At 48.6% G+C, this 21,505-nt stretch overlaps 1 protein-coding gene across 1 annotated transcript in view; it reads left to right on the top strand.

The window, feature by feature from the left end:
- Positions 1–21,505, top strand: part of LOC139389952 (whirlin-like) — an 81,340-nt gene that overhangs the window by 30,620 nt on the left and 29,215 nt on the right. Inside the window, exons 2-4 of the mRNA XM_071137001.1 lie at positions 1,653–1,850; positions 3,047–3,172; positions 20,583–20,809. Coding sequence (XP_070993102.1) covers positions 1,653–1,850; positions 3,047–3,172; positions 20,583–20,809 — 551 coding nt within the window. The remainder of the gene's footprint in view (positions 1–1,652; positions 1,851–3,046; positions 3,173–20,582; positions 20,810–21,505) is intronic.

The raw sequence follows: 21,505 nt of genomic DNA, 5'->3' as shown, positions 1-21,505 counted from the left end.
CTTCACTGTTTCCTGAACACAATGAAGACTGTATGACGATGGTTCATTCTGAGAGGATGTGTCTATAACATCAAGTATGGTGGAGCCTCTACTTACAAAATCAGATAGAAATAACAAGGTTGATGTGAGGGGGTATATCCGGCTGTGATACAGAGTGGAATGTGTGTCTGTCTGTGTGTGTGTGTGTGTGTGTGTGTGTGTGTGTGTGTGTGTGTGTGTGTGTGTGTTTGTGTATGTCTGTGTGTATGTTTGTGTGTGTGTGTGTGTGTGTGTGTGTGTGTGTGTGTGTGTGTGTGTGTGTGTGTGTGTGTGTGTGTGTGTGTGTGTGTGTGTGTGTGTGTGTGTGTCTGTGTCTGTGTATGTGTGTTTTTAATGCTTCCCCCTGGGATTCTTTTCATCAGCGGTGGCAGTGGGCGTGGCTAATGGTGTGGTCTCTGACCAAAACCTTTTAGAGGCCCTCTTGGTTGCAAATACAAAATGTGTCTGTTTTCAAGCATATTTGCTGCAATTGTACACATTCTGCCATGTCTTATGCCATGTTCTCATGCTATCTGAGTGACTCAAACATTACAACAAAATCAATGACATGACATTATTGGAATGTTAGATCCACCCTGACTTTTTATTTATGTGGTTGTTAGTTCTCAAAGATGATCTTATTTAAAAAATATATAGCTCCATTATCTTTTCTAAATATTTTATATCTGGTTTTAGTCGTTTAAGTTGAAAACGATTTACCAGCCCGCCGCTGCTAAATGAATATGGAGAAAACACTGGTGTGTGCTAGCTTCAGTGTTAGCTGTTATATAGCGCCTCGTCATGACTGAAGTTAGCAAACAACACCCCTTATCATCCTCCTCCCACGCTGCTGTATTACAAACAACACCCCTGTCATCTTCCTCCCACGCTGCTGTATTACAAACAACACCCCTGTCATCATCCTCCCACGCTGCTGTATTACAAACAACACCCCTGTCATCTTCCTCCCACGCTGCTGTCCTATAAACAATACCCCTGTCATCTTCCTCCCACGCTGCTGTCCTATAAACAACACCCCTGTCATCTTCCTCCCATGCTGCTGTCCTACAAACAACACCCCTGTCATCTTCCTCCCACGCTGCTGTCCTATAAACAATACCCCTGTCATCTTCCTCCCATGCTGCTGTCCTACAAACAACACCCCTGTCATCTTCCTCCCACGCTGCTGTCCTATAAACAATACCCCTGTCATCATCCTCCCACGCTGCTGTATTACAAACAACACCCCTGTCATCATCCTCCCACGCTGCTGTATTACAAACAACACCCCTGTCATCTTCCTCCCACGCTGCTGTATTACAAACAACACCCCTGTCATCTTCCTCCCACGCTGCTGTATTACAAACAACACCCCTGGCATCTTCCTCCCATGCTGCTGTCCTACAAACAACACCCCTGTCATCTTCCTCCCACGCTGCTGTCCTATAAACAACACCCCTGTCATCTTCCTCCCACGCTGCTGTACTACATGTCATGTGTGGTACCGTGTGTCTGAGGTATACTGTCGTGTTGTTGTTGCTGACTCTCACATGCCCAAATTCAATTGCCCTTTGCAATGATTAAAGTGTTTGTAACTGAATTGAATTGAATCCCTTCCCCTGTCCTCCTTGCAGGTCCTGAAAGGCTGTAAGAAGCTGGCCATGTCAGTTTGTTCAGTGGGCCGGATCCCCGGGGGGTATGTCACCAACAACATTTATGCCTGGGTGGATCCTCATGGCCGCAGTGTGTCCCCTCCCTCCGACCTGGAGCAGCAAAGCACCCTGGGACCACAACACAGCCAGAGACGTACAGGACACACACAGGAGAAGACAGTGAGTGGATTGAATACCTCTGAGAATCTAAAATATATTTTCTCTCAGTTGTTTCAATATGGCTGACATATGGGTCAAATGGTCACTCATGTTTGACAACAAACAACTAATGGAGGGGGTGAACATGAGAAGGAGGAGGAGAAGGAGGAGGAGAAGGGGGGCAGAAATCAATGTGGAGCCTCACTGAGCTCTCCATATACCCAGGTTACATTAAAATGGCACCCTATTCCCTATGTAGTGCACTACTTTTGAACAGAACCCTATGGGCCCTGGTAGTGATCTATGTAGTGAATAAGGTTCCATTTGGGACGCAGACCATCCCTGCCCTGTGCACTCCTCTGCTCTGTCCAGTCCCTCTCTCATCTATTGATGTGAGACTGCATCGTCAGCACCACAGACCAGGCAGGCAGCCCGGGGTACGGTACACAGCTTTACACAGCACTGCAGAATTAAAAGTAAACTACGAGGACGGCCAAACACAGCCCAAGGTTCTTAAAAACAGATTTACTTTCACTAAATAAACTGTGGGAACAGTAGAGGTGTATGGGGCTAACTTAATCAGTAAATAAACTGTGGGAACAGTAGAGGTGTATGGGGCTAAATTCATCATGCAGAGAATTTCTAACCGGTTATTTTCCCCTGTATTTGGATGAGATTCGGAGGGCCTGAGATGTTAATGTCATTAAATTGACAGTGATATAGTCTCTCTCAATGTGGGCCTGAGAACCCATCTGCATCTTAAATGGCATCCCATTCTCTATATACTAAAGTGCACTACTGTTGACCTGGGGATTTATCCCTGGTCATAAGTAGTACACTATGTAGGGAGTGGGATGCTGTTTGGTACGAAGCCCCTGTTAGGACCATACCTCAGCCCAGACCCCAGGCCCCCATACAAGGTGTGATGATTTGTTGCTTATCTTGAGGCGGAGCCAGGGGGCATGAGTCTCTGCCAATGGAGAGTCAAGGCCTTTCATTTGGGACTCCTCCCTCTGGGCATCAAGCCTCATGTGTTGGAGGGATTGGTTGATGCTACCTCTGCACCTTTGATATAAACATTAATTTGTTAAGAAAGGTGCTCTGACATTCTGTATGTTGTGTTCTTCAAATAATTTGGTGCCATTTGGGAAGCACATCATATCACTTACCACTGTCACTTCCTGTCTGGTGACTGCCCCCTCTGTCTGTCCCTAAAGGTAAACCTGAACCTGGACGATGGTCTCTCTCTGGGCCTGATGATCAGAGGAGGGGCGGAGTATGGCCTGGGTATCTACATCACTGGGGTAGACCCCGGCTCAGCTGCAGACCACGGGGCACTCAAGGTATTAACCGATTATTACCATGCATATCCTATTGAAATTGTTACACCCCATCTGTCACGACTGTCTTCCTGGAAATGACTGGACCAAAGCGCAGTGTGATGAGTGTACATTTATTTTTATTTGAAATGAATGTCGCCAACAAAACAAGGAAACGACCGTGAAGCTTAACTTGGGCAACAATGCCACTAACAAAGTCAACTACCCACAAATACAAAGGAAAAAAGGCTGCCTAAGTATGATTCCCAATCAGAGACAACGATAGACAGCTGTCCCTGATTGAGAACCATACCCGGCCAAAACATAGAAATAGAAAACATAGAAATAAAGAAACTTGAAAGCCCACCCTAGTCACACCCTGGCCTAACCAAAATAGAGAATAAAAGCCTCTCCATGGCCAGGGCGTGACACCATCACAGCTGTTACGCACGCCTCTATGAAGAGGGAACGCAACCCCCTGCTACAACTAAACTCTCTGTGAAGCGAAAGAGGTATGGACTGTAGGTGCGAGTAAGAATGACAACAGGCAGAATGTGGTACCGTTTTACAAGGACTTTATTCCTGTACACGGTAATATGGGGAAAAGGGGCTGGACGGAACCAAAGCAAAGAAAGTAAATCTCAAAGCCCCCTCTCCTATCTTACCTGCCTACCCACTACTTACCTAATTTAACTTACCTGGTGCCCTAACCAAAATACAGGGGGTGGTCCGACCAGGTCTTACCTAGTGTGCTTAGACAGTGAATATACTACGGGTATATGTATGCCCGCGGGCCTCTTGCCTAAACACTCCCAAGGTGCCTTCCCCTTCTCCCCTGGGAACAAATGAAACAGAATATTAAACAATTTTACAAACAAACTAAGAAACAGAGGACATCAAATAACCATCATATCTAATGTTGATGAAGTTCGCCCCTCATCATGAGCTGTGAGCTCTGAGCAACAAACTCACAGAACATACCCACTCTCAGCAATGAACTCCCAGCAAAATCAACCTCTAGCAAAAACTCTCTATCACAAACAATCGCTCTGCAATGACCTCCCAGCAAAATATCTCAAGCAAATCTCTATGCAATGACCTCCAAAATCTCACTCAGCAATCCCTACCTCCAAATCTCTCTCCTGAACAGAACACTGGCTTTTATATAGCTTCAGAATGAATGTAACTGGAGACAGCTGTGTCTTGACGAGGGGGCGGGGTCAGCTCTCCAATTAGCCCTGGAGTCGACCAATCAGCTGCTTGAGGGATTTCAGGAAGCCATTTCCTGAAATAAAACACATGCAAATACACAAACTACAACACATAAACTGGGGAACGTAACACGCCCACCACAAAAATTGCAAACCTAGTTTTGCAATAACAAAAGCCATCGCTTCCCCAGTTAGTAAACCCGTGATAGAGCGTCAGCAACCACATTCGCCGAGCCCTTCACATAAGCGATCTGTACATTATATCCTTGTACAATCAGAGCCCACCGCATAAGGCGGCGGTTCTGGTTGTACATTTGCTTCAAGAACACCAATGGATTATGGTCCGTGAAGACCATAACAGGCAAAGCACTGGATCCCACATATACCTCAAAGAACTGTAAGGCAAGCAATAAAGCCAGCGTCTCTTGTTCAATTGTAGAGTATCTTGACTGACACGAGTTGAACTTACGGGAGAAGAAACTGACGGGCCGATCCACTCCGTCTTCATCTTCCTGTAAGAGAACTGCACCCACCCCCACTATACTAGCATCTGCCTCCAACTTAAAAGGTTTGTCAAAGTTGGGGGCGGCAAGCACTGGGGCACTACAAAGTAGCGCTTTAGCGGACTCAAAAGCGTAGTTACAGTCCTTGGACCACTTGAATGGTACCTTGGGACTAAGCAGAGACGAAAGGGGAGCTACTACCGTTGAGAAATTCTTACAGAAGGTACTGTTAGTGTTCAAATACTGGAGAGTTGAGACCAAATCACGGACGCTGGACAGAGTGGATTTCAGTTGTAACAAAAGACAGTTTTAATGAGTCAGAGATATCTTGTCCCGCAGTTTTACGTGCACGGACCTAGTTCACATAACTCGGCAAGGAGCCAGGTGAAAAAGAGGCCTATACAACGGTTACGTTCATTTTTATACATAGAATAAAGTAGGTGGAGTCTTGTCGTTTCGGTCTTCTTGACTGGTCGGAGGGTTGGAGGCGGGCCTTGCTCTAGCCAGAGCAGAAGCCCCATTGGTGCACAGCAGAGCCTTATCCTGAGCATCCGACCAATAGAGGGGGTCAGTCTTGTGGCTGGGTGTATGTGTTCTTACGACGGACTGTCTTTGTTTATATGAGCTATGTGTATGAATACTTATATAACAAATCCCTCTCTTCACGTCTATTAGACGTGAAAACTATAGCAGAAAGGTGGCGGTTGCAATCGCGGGTATACATAAGGTGGTGCTCCTAACCTTGTCTGGTTTGCATGGTGGGTCTGTAGGTGTAGTGCTACGTTTGGGACGGGAGTGATTGGAGGGAGTGAAATCAGGAAAGGAGTTAGGGACATGTGTAGGGGTTGGTGTATGTGATGTGGCAGGGTGAAATAGTTGTTCAATTAACCATGTGAAAGTCCTAGGGTTACTCCAAATATCAGTAGGAATATCACAAATAAGGGACCAGATATCCCCAGCCTCACCCAGAGAGGGAGAAATTTCCCTCTAACTGGGCGAGGTTCCCTTCTCAGGGGAGGCGGAGTTTGATGCCGCATCACCTGAGGAAGGAGTGTCTTCATTTGGAATCGAATTTAGGCCGCTCAAATCAGCTCTGACTTCAGTCAGTGTTCTAGAAGGAATTGGGGCTGGGGTGCAATGTGTAAGGCGGTGCCAAGGTGTGCCTGATTTACCTTTGACCTGGACTGAGTGTGAAGTAACCTCCTTCACTTCGTACGGTCCAGTCCACCTGGGTTCCAGCCACTTTCTCTTGTGGACTGTAACCCTCACCCCGTCACCAACCTTTACCTTCAGTAGTGGCGTGTCCCCCGGCAGCTCCCCCTCCTGGACCTTGTGAACCTGGGTAGAGAGTGCTGCAGAGAGAACCGTCAGTTTTTTCACATAATTAGACATTACAATTTGTTGTACATCAAGGGCGGGCATATGACCTCCCTCCCTTGGTGGACCATGCATGACTCTACCAGTCATTATCCCATGAGGCACATACTTTAGCTATCTTAGCTTTTGCTTTTGGTTTGCTGTTCCACCAGATTTTGGGATTGGGGCCTGTACACAGATCCAAATCTGTGGGTTATGCCAAATCTTTCTTCCACCTGTCTCAGGTGTTTGTTAAATGTAAGCCATTTGTCAAATTTGATTTGTCTTGGGATGCCATACCTGGGTATTAGTTTGGTTTGTAGCCACTCAAAGACTGACCTAGCATCCTCCCCTTTTGTTATTATTGCCTCTACCCATTTGGAGAACCTATCTACTATGACTAGGAGATAGAGTTTGCCTTTAGATAAATTTTCGGGGCCCATGTCGGTGTAGTCTATACTAATATCCTGAAAACATGCATTAGGTATTACGTATGAGCCCATTGGTGTTTGATATGGTTTCTTTGGGTTGTGTCTGTCACAACCATTGCATTCGTCACAAAATAAATCATCGTCATAAAATAAGTCAGTCATATTTTTTATGTGAGGGTGCCACCAGATGTGCGAGGCCTTTTTGGAGGGTCTTTAGTTTGCCTTCGTGTGTGGGGCCATGTGTTTCTCATAAAAGTTCTGGGTCCATCAGTGTGGCCTGCTTCATGGGCATGGGCTGAGTCTGTATAGATATTCAGTCTTTCCTTTTCCTCTGATGAGGACCTGCGTCAATCCGATGATTTCAGCTAATTTGGCCGATGCTGGTTGAGGGATGATGGCTGATTGAAGGGTGACATCACGAGGTGAGCTGTTTTTTCAATAGCTTTTGCTACTGCAGCAACGTATCTGGAGCATGTTGACTGTCCTACCTCAATGTGGTCAAGTTTGAAGAGTAGTACATCAAGACCCTTCTCTCCCCCTCTTGTTTCTGGAATAGGACGGATGAGGTGAATCCTTCCCTTTCAGAAACATCCAAATGGAACTTGTTCTTGTAGTCAGGTGCAGTCAGAGCTGCTGCCGCTGATAGATCTGTTTTCAGGAGTGCTATGGCTGTTGATGCTTCAGCCGTCCAGGCCAGGGGTGCATGGAGGTTCCTTGATCGTAGGATGACCGGTGCTGCCACCCCCTCTGGGCCACACCCAATGGTACAACACCTGATAGGTGGGGTCAGGTGCATCATGTCTTCGTCCCAGTCTGCAGTGTAGAGGCAGTCATCAGTTTCTGTTGCATTGAGTGTGCAATGGATCTCAGCTTGGGGAGTCTTATATGGGTGCAGAGTGTAGATTTGAGCTTTCAGTTGGTTGAACTTAAACTGGATGTGAGGGGTGGCAGGCCCTGTGGGTAGGCATTTTAGCCAGTACACTTCTTGGGCTTCAGACAGTGTGGTCATCGGCAGGAGTGGCATCCTCATCATTCTTACTGGGTGATCAGGTGTTGAAGTGGGAGGGTTGGTTGTAATCTTGCTGCTCCTGCTGCATGTGTCTAGGAGAGCGTCCTCTTCCTCTTCCTGGTGCCCCTCCACGTCCTCTTCCTCTTTCTCTCCATTGCTGTTGCTGCGGGGAGAGTGGTTTCGTGCAATATCTGGCATAGTGACCGGGAATTCCGCAGTTATACCACTGGTAGTTTCCCCCTCTGTATGGTCCAGTGTAGGGGCCTCGTTGAGCCCGTTGCCGTTGCAGGATATACCGCTGTGGGGGAGGGTAATGGGGTGGTGGGGCTGCCTGCTGTTGGATCATCTGAGAGACAGTCTGTGCCACGATCTGAGTGTTATCTGGCTGCTCCCCTTGGTCTTGAGTTTCTACTGCAATCATTTGTTTGGGCGTGATGGCTGCAGACATTTTATCTAAGTCGTCTGATAATGTGTATAATGCGTTATTTAGGTATATTCAATCCTCACTATGTGGTGTTTATTTCTATCGTTGTATGCTTAGCCCGTACTGCTGTACTGGCTGTGGCTTATCTCTTCCACCCTCACCCTCGCATACAAAGGGGGTTATCAGTATGTGACGCCCGCCACGTGTGTTTCTCCGGTATTTTATTTGAATTTGTTTAGCGATTCGTTTAGGTATTTTCTAGAAATGATTCGGCGATTTCCTTTTGGAACAATATATCAGTGAATATATGCGGTTCTATAACAATTTTCAGAGTAATTCTAGCTCTTTAGGAAATATAGATAGAATTTCTAGACAACTAAGAGTTGTTCAGTGAATTATTTAAATACTTTCTGTAAACAATTCAGTAAATTCCTTTATGAACTTATATCAGTATATTCGAGCGATTCTATAGCAATTGTCAGAATAATTCTATATCTTTAGGAAATATGGATAGAATAGAAAAACCCCAAAATCAGTGTGCAGCTTTTAGCGTCTGTCAAACAAAGTCTGTACTAAGCTCGGCGGCTTATTTAAATACTTTCTAGAAACAATTCAGTAAGTTCCTTTATGAACTTATATCAGTAAATTCCAGCGATTCTATAGCAATTGTCAGAATAATTTTAAACTTTAGGCAATATCAACAGGAATGAAAAACGAAAATCAGTATTCCAGCCCGGCTGCTGTCAATCAAAGTTGCACGGCCATTCGATACTAAGGTGGCTTTGTCTACCAGCACGTGTGCCTAATAGCCCAGTTACGTATCCCAACCTACTCCGCGACAAACGTTTCTTTCAATTTAATTTCCCCCATCTCCAAATCATGGAATGTCAACTCTGGTTCATATTATGTTTATTGTTTGATGTGCAATAGCCACATCATTCCCGATCTCTGTCTTGTGGAAGGCCAAACTTACATATCCTATATCTATTCGACTACACCTCTAACATAACCAATTAAACAGTTTACAACTTATTCAATAGGATCTTTTACATGCAGATTCAGTCGATCTATTAATTAACTACACCTCTAAACACAACCAATTAAACAGTTTAGAACTTATTCAATAGGAACTTTTACATGCATACTACACTTCTAAACCACAACCAATTAAACAGTAAGCACTTATTTAATAGGATCTTTTACATGCATACTACACTTCTAATAATAGGCCAATTGATAAAAAATAAAAATACAAATAAAAAATAAAAACGAGCAAAACAAGATCTCCCCGATCAATGTCTTAGGTTCTTATGTAAAAATTTGGGCACCGATTCATACTCACGCCCAGTACTTTCTGATCAAAATTTGGTTTAGGCTATAATACAATATGCAGATTTCGATATAACGGGCTCTGCTCACCTTATATAGAGCGCTCCGATCAGATTTCCTGAGGCAAGATGAATGGCTGGGGAAGTCACTCTTCCGTCTGATTTTTTAGCCGTGATCAGTCTTGTCCTCTCACACTAACTTATAATAGATCGAATTCAAGAATAACCATCCTCTGCTACCAAGTTTTGTTAGTGTTCAAATACTGGAGAGTTGAGACCAAATCACGGACGCTGGACAGAGTGGATTTCAGTTGTAACAAAAGACAGTTTTAATGAGTCAGAGATATCTTGTCCCGCAGTTTTACGTGCACGGACCTAGTTCACATAACTCGGCAAGGAGCCAGGTGAAAAAGAGGCCTATACAACGGTTACATTCATTTTTATACATAGAATAAAGTAGGTGGAGTCTTGTCGTTTCGGTCTTCTTGACTGGTCGGAGGGTTGGAGGCGGGCCTTGCTCTAGCCAGAGCAGAAGCCCCATTGGTGCACAGCAGAGCCTTATCCTGAGCATCCGACCAATAGAGGGGGTCAGTCTTGTGGCTGGGTGTATGTGTTCTTACGACGGACTGTCATGTTTATATGAGCTATGTGTATGAATACTTATATAACAGTACGATAGTACCCTACCATCCCCAGGAATCTGCGCAACTGGCGGCGAGTAGTGGGAGCAGGAAAAGCAAAAATTGCTTCCACTTTGCCAGTTACTGGGCGCACTTGACCACGTCCCACTTGTTTACCTAAGTAAGTCACTGTAGCCTTCCCAAACTCACACTTGGCCAGATTGAGGGTTAAAGAAGCCTTCTCCAACCGCTGAAACACACTTTTCAAAGTGGAGAGATGATCAGACCAAGTAGACGAATGAATCACCACATCGTCAAGGTAAGCAATACAATTTGGCAGATCTGCAAACACAATGTTAACTAGCCGCTGAAAAGTAGCAGGTGCATTACACATGCCAAAGGGCATCACAGTGTATTGTACGAAGTTATCTGGCGTAACAAAAGCCGATATGTCAGAAGCTCGAGAGGTCAGAGGCACCTGCCAATAACCTTTTAACAAATCTAACTTACTAACGTAAGCAGCAGAGCCTATTCTATCAATACAGTCATCTAAGCGAGGTAGAGGAAAAGAATCAGACTTTGTAACTGCATTTACGCGACGATAGTCCGTACATAAGCGGGATGTACCGTTCCTTAATATCAGCAAAGGTGTTAGCTTTGCTGGCTGAACACCAGCGACTAAACAGAGACTCTTTGTCCCTAGCAAATTCAACAAATGTACGGTGAGAGGGTTTCTTGTGGTTCCTGAAGCGCTGTCTATAAGCTTCAGGCACCAACTCATAAGCCCGCAACACGGTAGTTTTAACTGTATCGTAGTGTAAACTGTCTTCCAGGGAGAGAGCAGCTACTACTTCCTGGGCTTTCCCAGACAATTTACATTGTAACAGGAGCGGCCAAACCTCGAGTGGCCAATGCAGCGCAGCGGCCACACGCTCAAACGCAGAGAAATAAGAATCAACTTCCGACTCTCGGAATGGAGGGACTAAAGCTATGTTTTTACTCACATCGAAGTGGGTTTGATGAGGAGCAGCTTGTGGAGTCGCACTGGAGCCAGCGTCTAGCTCCAGTTGTCGGATCCTCACCTCCTTGTCAGCTTCTATTTTCCTAATTTCAAGTTCAAAATTCATCCGTCTCTCTTTATCTTTTTGCTCCATTTCTAACCGAGCCAGCTTCACCTTCAGCCTAGCAGTTCCATCTGAACGACCCGAAGCAGAAGATAAAGGATCGAATCGGGGCAATGTAAAAGGGGTACGAGGAACCCCTTCCTCCGCCTTGTCCTCCGACTTGGCATCGGAAGGTCTACCCGTCTCCTCTCCTTGCAATGAGAGAATCCGTTCTCTCACTAAACCCTCCCTGACTAGCAGCAAAAGCTCAGCCTTTAGGGCTTTCTCAGGGACAACAAATCCATAATGGTCAGCTATAGCTATAAGGTCTACTTTACGAAACCTACCCAAACAATCAATAGAGGGCGCTTCAAAAAACTTAGAGATGGCTGATGGCCCATTATGATGGCCCATTATGTTACGCACGCCTCTATGAAGAGGGAACGCAACCCCCTGCTACAACTAAACTCTCTGTGAAGCGAAAGAGGTATGGACTGTAGGTGCGAGTAAGAATGACAACAGGCAGAATGTGGTACCGTTTTACAAGGACTTTATTCCCGTACACGGTAATATGGGGAAAAGGGGCTGGACGGAACCAAAGCAAAGAAAGAAATCTCAAAGCCCCCTCTCCTATCGTACCTGCCTACCCACTACTTACCTAATTTAGCACCACCTGGTGCCCTAACCAAAATACAGGGGGTGGTCCGACCAGGTCTTACCTAGTGTGCTTAGACAGTGAATATACTACGGGTATATGTATGCCCGCGGGCCTCTTGCCTAAACACTCCCAAGGTGCCTTCCCCTTCTCCCCTGGGAACAAATGAAACAGAATATTAAACAATTTTACAAACTAAGAAACAGAGGACATCAAATAACCATCATATCTAATGTTGATGAAGTTCGCCCCTCATCATGAGCTGTGAGCTCTGAGCAACAAACTCACAGAACATACCCACTCTCAGCAATGAACTCCCAGCAAAATCAACCTCTAGCAAAAACTCTCTATCACAAACAATCGCTCTGCAATGACCTCCCAGCAAAATATCTCTAGCAAATCTCTATGCAATGACCTCCAAAATCTCACTCAGCAATCCCTACCTCCAAATCTCTCTCCTGAATAGAACACTGGCTTTTATATAGCTTCAGAATGAATGTAACTGGAGACAGCTGTGTCTTGACGAGGGGGCGGGGTCAGCTCTCCAATTAGCCCTGGAGTCGACCAATCAGCTGCTTGAGGGATTTCAGGAAGCCATTTCCTGAAATAAAACACATGCAAATACACAAACTACAACACATAAACTGGGGAACGTAACAACAGCGAATAAAACGCAACCACAAGGTTCAGACGCCGTGAAGCAAAGGGGGTAAGAATCTTCTGTGGTCCATCTCGCTGTGTCGAAACCTGGCAGACACTTTTTAACTGACAAAAATATCATATGTACAAAAGGGTCGGTCATTGCATTCTTTAGTCTGCTGTTTTTTTTCAACTCAGATGACTGAGGCAGGACTAGTGAGCTTGTAAACAGAATGACTGAACCATGGCACCATAGTATCATGGCTGGGTTCGAAATAGATCTCGCAGGCATCAAGGATTTTTATGCCTTGAGACAATTGAGACATGGATTGTGAGGGTAAATGGGCGCGCCGGTTTGTGTCAAGAACTGCAATGCTGCTGGTTTTTTCACGCTCAACCGTTTCCCGTGAGTATCAAGAATGGTCCACCACCCAAATAACATCCAGACAACTTGACACAACTGTGGGCAGCAGTGGAGTCAACATGGGCCGGTATCGCTGTGGAACACTTTCAACACCTTGTACATCCATGCCCAGACAAATTGAGGCTGTTCTGAGGGCAAATGGGGGTGGGGGAGCACAACACAGCCCTCAGCTCTTCATCTCTCTGTCAAATAAACACTGCCAAAATGTCAAGCGCATCTTATTCAATCTTTCAAGAGACCATGCTTAGATTTCGAAAAAGTATTGGAAGGATAGGGAGCGTATCTTTTTTCACTGTGACTGACAATCAGAGTTTACACACCAGCTACATCACTGCATGAGATGGAATTACATGGATCACTCCTAAAACCAATTATCCATCCAATTATACACAGGTTAATGTTCTATAACCTGTTGGTAATACATGGATGAAGTGATGCATAGCCCTGTGAATGATGTGTTAGAGAAATACTTTTGAGAAGCAGGGACATACAATGTTACCTTGGTCAAGCAGATTGAATGCTGTGCTCATGTCTTGATATCTGCAGTGAACCAGCATGTGAGCTAGCGAGATCAGGCTGGTTTAATGAGGCTAATTCAATGTTGCTCTTTCATTACCTTTTCTGGAGCTATTTTGCAGAAGCTGAGAGAAACCTCTCCTCTCCTGTCCACTCCTCTCCTGTCCACTCCTCTCCTCTCCTGTCCACTCCTCTCCTGTCCTCTCCTGTCCTCTCCTCTCCACTCCTCTCCTGTCCACTCCTCTCCTGTCCACTCGTCTCCTGTCCTCTCCTGTCCACTCCTGTCCTGTCCTCTCCTGTCCACTCCTCTCCTGTCCACTCCTCTCCTGTACACTCCTCTCCTGTCCTGTCCACTCCTCTCCTGTCCTCTCCTGTCCACTCCTGTCCACTCCTCTCCTGTCCTCTCCTGTACACTCCTCTCCTGTCCTGTCCACTCCTCTCCTGTTCACTCCTCTCCTGTCCTCTCCTGTCCTCTCCTCTCCACTCCTCTCCTGTCCTGTCCTCTTCTCTCCTGTCCACTCATCTCCTGTCCTCTCCTGTCCACTCCACTCCTGTCCACTCCTCTCCTGTCCACTCCTCTCCTTTCCTCTCCTCTCCTGTCCTCTCATCTCCTGTCCTCTCCTCTCCTGTCCAATCCTATCCTGTCCTCTCCTCTGCTGTCCTCTCCTCTGCTGTCCTCTCCTCTCCTGTCCTCTCCTCTGCTGTCCACTCCTCTCCGGTCCACTCCTCTCCGGTCCACTCCTCTCCTGTCCACTCCTCTCCTGTCCTCTCCTCTCCTGTCCTCTCATATCCTGTCCTCTCCTGTCCACTCCACTCCTGTCCACTCCTCTCCTGTCCACTCCTCTCCGGTCCACTCCTCTCCTGTCCACTCCTCTCCTGTCCTCTCATATCCTGTCCTCTCCTGTCCACTCCACTCCTGTCCACTCCTCTCCTGTCCACTCCTCTCCTGTCCACTCCTCTCCTGTCCACTCCTCTCCTGTCTTGTCCTCTACTCTCATGTCCTCTCCTGTCCACTCCTCTCCTGTCCACTCCTCTCCTGTCCTGTCCAGTCCACTCCTCTCCTGTCCTTCCCCCTCCTGTCCTCTCCACTCCTGTCCACTCCTCTCCTCTCCTGTCCACTCCTGTCCTCTCCTCTCCTGTCCTCTCCTCTCCTGCCCCCTCCTCTCCTGTCCCCTCCACTCCTCTCCTGTCCTGTCATGCCCACTCCTCTCCTGTCCTCTCCTGTCCTTTCCTGTCCACTCCTCTCCTGACCTCTCCTGTCCTGTCCTCTCCTCTCCTGTTCTCTCCTGTCCACTACTCTCCAGTCCTCTCCTGTCCTGTCCACTCCTCTCCTGTCCACTCCTCTCCTGTCCTGTCCTCTCCTCTCCTGTTCTCTCCTGTCCACTCCTCACCTGTCCACTCCTCACCTGTCCTGTCCTCTACTGTCCTATCATGTCCACTCCTCTCCTGTCCTGTACTCTCCTATCCATTCCTCTCCTGTCCTGTCCTCTCCTCTCCTGTCCTCTCCTGTCCACTCCTCTCCTGTCTACTCCCGTTCACTCCCATCCTGTCCTCTCCTGTCCACTCCTGTCCTCTCCTTTCCACTCCTCTCCACTACTCTCCTGTCCACTACTCTCCTGTCCACTCCTCACCTGCCCACTCCTCACCTGTCCACTCCTCTCCTGTCCTGTCTTCTCCTGTCCACTCCTCTCCTGTTCACTCCTCTCCTGTCCTCACCACTCCTGTCCACTCCTCTCCTGTCCTCTCCACTCTTGTCCACTCCACTCCTGTCCTCTCCACTCTTGTCCTCTCCTGTCCACTCCTCTCCTGTCCTCTCCACTCCTGTCCTCTCCACTCCTGTCCACTCCTCTACTGTCATGTCCACTCCTCTACTGTCCTCTACTGTCCTCTCCTCTTCTCTCCTGTCCTGTCCTGTCCACTCCTCTCCTGTCCACTCCTCTCCTGTCCTGTCCTCTACTCTCCTGTCCACTCCTGTCCTCTCCTCTCCTGTCCTCTCCTCTCCTGCCCCCTCCTCTCCTGTCCCCTCCACTCCTCTCCTGTCCTGTCATGTCCGCTCCGCTCCTGTCCTTCCCCCTCCTGTCCTCTCCACTCCTGTCCACTCCTCTCCTCTCCTGTCCACTCCTGTCCTCTCCTCTCCTGTCCTCTCCTCTCCTGCCCCCTCCACTCCTGTCCTCTCCTCTTCTCTCCTGTCCACTCCTGTCCTCTCCACTCCTGTCCTCTCCTTTCCACTCCTCTCCACTACTCTCCACTACTCTCCTGTCCACTCATCTCCTGTCCACTCCTCACCTGCCCACTCCTCACCTGTCCACTCCTCTCCTGTCCTGTCCTCTTCTGTCCTCTCCTATCATGTCCACTCCTCTCCTGTCTTCTCCAGTTCTGTCCACACCTGTCCTCTCCTCTCCTCTCCTGTCCTCTCCACTCTTGTCCACTCCTCTCCTGTCCTCTCCACTCCTGTCCACTCCTCTCCTGTCCACTCCTCTCCTGTCCACTCCTCTCCTGTCCACTCCTCTCCTGTCCACTCCTCTCCTGTCCTCACCACTCCTGTCCACTCCACTCCTGTCCTCTCCTCTCCTGTCTTCTCCAGTTCTGTCCACACCTGTCCTCTCCTGTCCTTTCCTCTCCTCTCCTGTTCTCTACCATCCTGTCCTCTCCTCTCTTGTCATCTCCTGTCCACTCTCCTGTCCTCTCCCCTCCACTCCTGTCCTCTCCTGTCCTCTCCTGTCCTCTCCACTCTTCTCCTGTCCACTCTTCTCCTGTCCTCTCCTCTCCTGTCCTGTCCTCTTCTCTCCTGTCCACTCCTCTCCTGTCCTCTCCTGTCCACTCCTCTCCTGTCCTCTCCTGTCCTCTCCTCTCCTGTCCACTCCTCTCCTGTCCTGTCCACTCCTCTCCACTCCTCTCCTGTCCACTCCTCTCCTGTCCTCTCCTGTCCTCTCCTGTCCTCTCCTGTCCTCTCCTCTCCACTCCTGTCCTGTCATGTCCACTCCTCCCCTCTCATGTCCTCTCCTGTCCACTCCTCTCCTGTCCTGTCCTCTTCTCTCCTGTCCACTCCACTCCTGTCCTCTCCTCTCCTCTCCTGTCCTCTCCTCTCCTGTCCTCTCCACTCTTGTCCACTCCTCTCCTGTCCTCTCCACTCCTGTCCACTCCTCTCCTGTCCACTCCTCTCCTGTCCACTCCTCTCCTGTCCTCACCACTCCTGTCCACTCCTCTCCTGTCCTCTCCACTCCTGTCCACTCCACTCCTGTCCTCTCCTCTCCTGTCCACTCCTCTCCTGTCCTCTCCACTCCTGTCCTCTCCACTCCTGTCCACTCCTCTCCTGTCATGTCCACTCCTCTACTGTCCTCTACTGTCCTTTCCTGTCCACTCCTCTCCTGTCATGTCCTCTCCTCTCTTGTCCACTCCTCTCCACTCCTCTCCTCTCCTGTCATGTCCACTCCTCTCCTGTTCTCTCCTGTCCACTCCTCTCCTGTCCACTCCTCTCCTGTCCTGTCCTCTACTGTCCTGTCCTCTTCTGTCCACTCCTGTCCTGTCATGACAGTCCACTCCTCCCCTCTCATGTCCTCTCCTGTCCACTCCTCTCCTGTCCTGTCCTCTTCTCTCCTGTCCACTCCACTCCTGTCCTCTCCTCTCCTCTCCTGTCCTCTCCTCTCCTGTCCTCTCCACTCTTGTCCACTCCTCTCCTGTCCTCTCCACTCCTGTCCACTCCTCTCCTGTCCACTCCTCTCCTGTCCACTCCTCTCCTGTCCACTCCTCTCCTGTCCTCTCCACTCCTGTCCACTCCACTCCTGTCCTCTCCTCTCCTGTCCACTCCTCTCCTGTCCTCTCCACTCCTGTCCTCTCCACTCCTGTCCACTCCTCTCCTGTCATGTCCACTCCTCTACTGTCCTCTACTGTCCTTTCCTGTCCACTCCTCTCCTGTCATGTCCTCTCCTCTCTTGTCCACTCCTCTCCACTCCTCTCCTCTCCTGTCATGTCCACTCCTCTCCTGTTCTCTCCTGTCCTTTCCTGTCCACTCCTCTCCTGTCCACTCCTCTCCTGTCCTGTCCTCTACTGTCCTGTCCTCTTCTGTCCACTCCTCTCCTGTCCACTCCTCTCCTGTCCTGTCCAGTCCACTCCTCTCCTGTCCTTCCCCCTCCTGTCCTCTCCAATCCTGTCCACTCCTCTCCTCTCCTGTCCACTCATGTCCTCTCCTCTCCTGTCCACTCCTCTCCTGTCCTCTCCTGTCCTTTCCTGTCCACTCCTCTCCTGACCTGTCCTGTCCTCTCCTCTCCTGTTCTCTCCTGTCCACTACTCTCCTGTCCTCTCCTGTCCTGTCCCCTCCTCTCCTGTTCTCTCCTGTCCACTCCTCACCTGTCCACTCCTCACCTGTCCTGTCCTCTCCTGTCCTATCATGTCCACTCCTCTCCTGTCCTGTACTCTCCTGTCCATTCCTCTCCTGTCCTGTCCTCTCCTCTCCTGTCCTCTCCTGTCCACTCCTCTCCTGTCCACTCCCGTTCACTCCCATCCTGTCCTCTCCTGTCCACTCTTGTCCTCTCCTTTCCACTCCTCTCCACTACTCTCCACTACTCTCCTGTCCACTACTCTCCTGTCCACTCCTCACCTGCCCACTCCTCACCTGTCCACTCCTCTCCTGTCCTGTCCTCTCCTGTCCTCTCCTATCATCTCCACTTCTCTCCTGTCTTCTCCTGTTCTGTCCACACCTGTCCTCTCCTGTCCTTTCCTCTCCTCTCCTGTTCTCTCCCATCCTGTCCTCTCCTCTCTTGTCATCTCCTGTCCACTCTCCTGTCCTCTCCCCTCCACTCCTGTCCTCTCTTGTCCTCTCCACTCTTCTCCTGTCCACTCTTCTCCTGTCCTCTCCTCTCCTGTCCTCTCCTCTGACAGGGGGTAAACTAAACTCCACTAAATACATGATATCAGTCATCCTATCACTCAGGAACAATAAGACACCGTCAAACCGTCCAGGTGTCAGCCCTGTAACGAGGACCTCTATCAGCCAATCTGGATCCAGCTGTTGTCTGTTGGACGGTGTGACAGATAATCATGCGTCTGTCCCATCTCTGTGCCCTGACATGGGCTTTAATTATTGTAATTCCCCCATGGGGATCAGACCAGCCTCCAGCCCTTCCATTACCTTGTCTTTCAACAGGCCAGCCCACTGATGTGCCTGTCTGTCGCTTCTCATCCACAGATAAGCACTCTTTGGCTAGCAACGGGACAGGACCCTCTGAAATATAACATTTATTGTCTTTGGGAGATTGTCCATTTGCTCTACTGGTCTCCTCCATGGCTACTCTCTCAGGCCAACTGGAAACACACCACCAAAAGTCAGCCAACTGTCTTGGCTGCCCAAAATACTCTGCATTGATCTCTCTCTCTGAGAAAGGACAAGAACATTGTGTGTGTAAAATTGCTCCTCTCCTCTCAATCTTGTCTGACTCATAACCATTTTATTTCACACTTCGTCTCAGATGATCAATGAAACGCCACTTGGAAATGATGGTTCAATCTATCTACTTTGAGCATTTGAGTTACAGTATGCTGGAGGGGTCCCATATTGTCACAGAGTAAGCATTACAGAGGCAGGAAGGTTTGAGGGGACACAGACCGTGGGTATGTCCCAAAAATCACCCTAGTGGGGCTCCCGAGTGGTGCAGCGGTCTAAGGCACTGCATCTCAGTGCTAGAGGTGTCACAGACACCGTGGTTCAGGGGTAGGTCATCATTGTAAATAAGAATTTGTTCTTAACTGACTTGCCTAGTTAAATAAAGGTTAAATAAAAACCCTCCCCTCCAGTGGCTGCAGCTCAAGAGACCTCGACTGGGGGGTGTAAATCAGGACCTCTCACCCTCCCTCCCTCCCATCCCTCCCTCCACTTCAATGAGTTATGGAGGTTCACTCAAGCTGATTCGTCCTCTGAATGTAAATGCATTAGTGTTAGGAGGGAGGGAGAGAGAGGAGAGGAGACGTCAATAACTAATTTCTCCCTTTACTTCCTCTTGTGGAAAGAGAATAGGCCAATTGAAGAGGTTCAGTAATGCCACTGTCCCCTCAGCTTCTCCTGTGTTTGTCAGATTCTCAGTTCTCTTTTATTTCATGCTAGACTAACTCATATGTTGTATGTCTGCTGGATAGGATAGAGAGATAAACATGTATCTGGGTGGGAGCTATACCACTCCGGACCACTCACCTGACCAACTCATTCTGATGCTCTGAGATGGCCAGTAAAATACATGAGAAATGGAAAAACAACATTCACACACTCCAATGTATATAGAAGTTGTTTCATTGTGAACCTAATTTCTATGAAATCCTAGTCACGTTACATATTGATACTGCAGATTACTGTTGTATCCCCTGTAGATCAGTAGATGTTTTACTTACTAATTACTAAGCTAAAATCAAAGCGGAACTGCTTTGTGGAAACTGAATGTGGAACAGGAAGAATAGGAAAGGGCATAAAACAAAGAAGAGCTTTGATTGTAAATCACCACGTCTGTCAAGTGTTTTGTTTGTGCATTAGAAGAATGAATAGGCTGGGAGATAATAACCATTGATTTTTTCCCCCAGTGTTGTATTTTATGAATGATGTTCCTTCTATAGAATTGGCCTCTTACTGTCAGTGATATCCTCCTTTCAGCATTTTCTGTTTTTATTACTAGCCATAGATTGATCCTACTTGGTTTAAGTCAATCAAACTGAATTGCTGTCTTTCCCTAGTAGTTCCTTAGCCTGGTGAAACCTGCCTAATCTTGCAAAAGCTCACATGCTGTTTCCCTTTACGTATCAAGCTAAACGAAAGGTGGGCGAAGCGGTCATTCTGCTTGACCAGGCTAGTATCTCCTGTTCCCAGGGTGAAATAAAACCGCAGATTGTTTCCAGAATAATATGTGTGTGTGTGAGGGCAGTAGCTAATAATAATAATGAAACTGCGTAGCCTACACATCGCTGTGGTGGGTTTGAGTGCACTAAGTTCTGCTTCAGTGTACTTTGTGTTATTGCCTGAACCTTGAGCTGCAGCTCTCAGAATGTCTGCTCTGCTTTCACCTGAATACTGGCCTGGCCTTGACTGTTGGAAGAATGTTCAAGACTATCAGAAAAAGCCATGGCACTTTTGTGTGGGTGTACTTGCGTGTGTGTGTGTGTGTCTGTATCAGTGTCTGTGTGAATACACACCCTCTCTCTACCAGTGCACCCACCCTCTCCTCTCTGTCTGTTCAGGTGGGCGACCAGTTGCTGGAGGTGAATGGGCGGAGCTTCGTGGCCATCCCCCATGACGAGGCGGTGAGGATCCTGAAGACGTGTCGTCACCTGCAGGTGAGGGTGAGGGACGTTGGCCGCGTGCCCCATGCCCGCACCGTGGTGGACCAGACCAAATGGATCAGCAGCCCCATCACCCCTAGCCCACCGCCCATAACAGAGAGCACAGCCAGCCCAGCTGCTACACGGTGAGTTAGCGCCCATAACAGAGAGCACCGCCAGCCCAGCCACTACACAGTGAGTTAGCGCCCATAACAGAGAGCACCGCCAGCCCAGCCGCTACACAGTGAGTTAGCGCCCATAACAGAGAGCACCGCCAGCCCAGCCACTACACAGTGAGTTTGCGCCCATAACAGAGAGCACCGCCATCCCAGCCGCTACACGGTGAGTTAGCTGCCATAACAGAGAGCACCGCCAGCCCAGCCGCTACACGGTGAGTTAGCTGCCATAACAAAGAGCACCGCCAGTCCAGCCGCTACACGGTGAGTTAGCTGCCATAACAGAGAGCACCGCCAGCCCAGCCGCTACACGGTGAGTTAGCTGCCATAACAGAGAGCACCGCCAGTCCAGCCGCTACACTGTGAGTTAGCTGCCATAACAGAGAGCACCGCCAGCCCAGCCGCTACACGGTGAGTTAGAGCCCATAACAGAGAGCACCGCCAGCCCAGCCGCAACACAGTGAGTTAGCGCCCATAACAGAGAGCACCGCCAGCCCAGCCGCTACACAGTGAGTTAGCGCCCATAACAGAGAGCACCGCCATCCCAGCCGCTACACGGTGAGTTAGCGCCCATAACAGAGAGCACCGCCAGCCCAGCCGCTACACAGTGAGTTAGCGGCCATAACAGAGAGCACTGCCAGCCCAGCCGCTACACAGTGAGTTAGC

This window comes from Oncorhynchus clarkii, chromosome 30 (genome assembly GCF_045791955.1).
Source record: "Oncorhynchus clarkii lewisi isolate Uvic-CL-2024 chromosome 30, UVic_Ocla_1.0, whole genome shotgun sequence".
In the NCBI taxonomy this organism is placed as follows: domain Eukaryota; kingdom Metazoa; phylum Chordata; class Actinopteri; order Salmoniformes; family Salmonidae; genus Oncorhynchus; species Oncorhynchus clarkii.
Note: the sequence above shows the minus strand (reverse complement) of the source record. Positions and strands in the feature narration are given on the sequence as shown.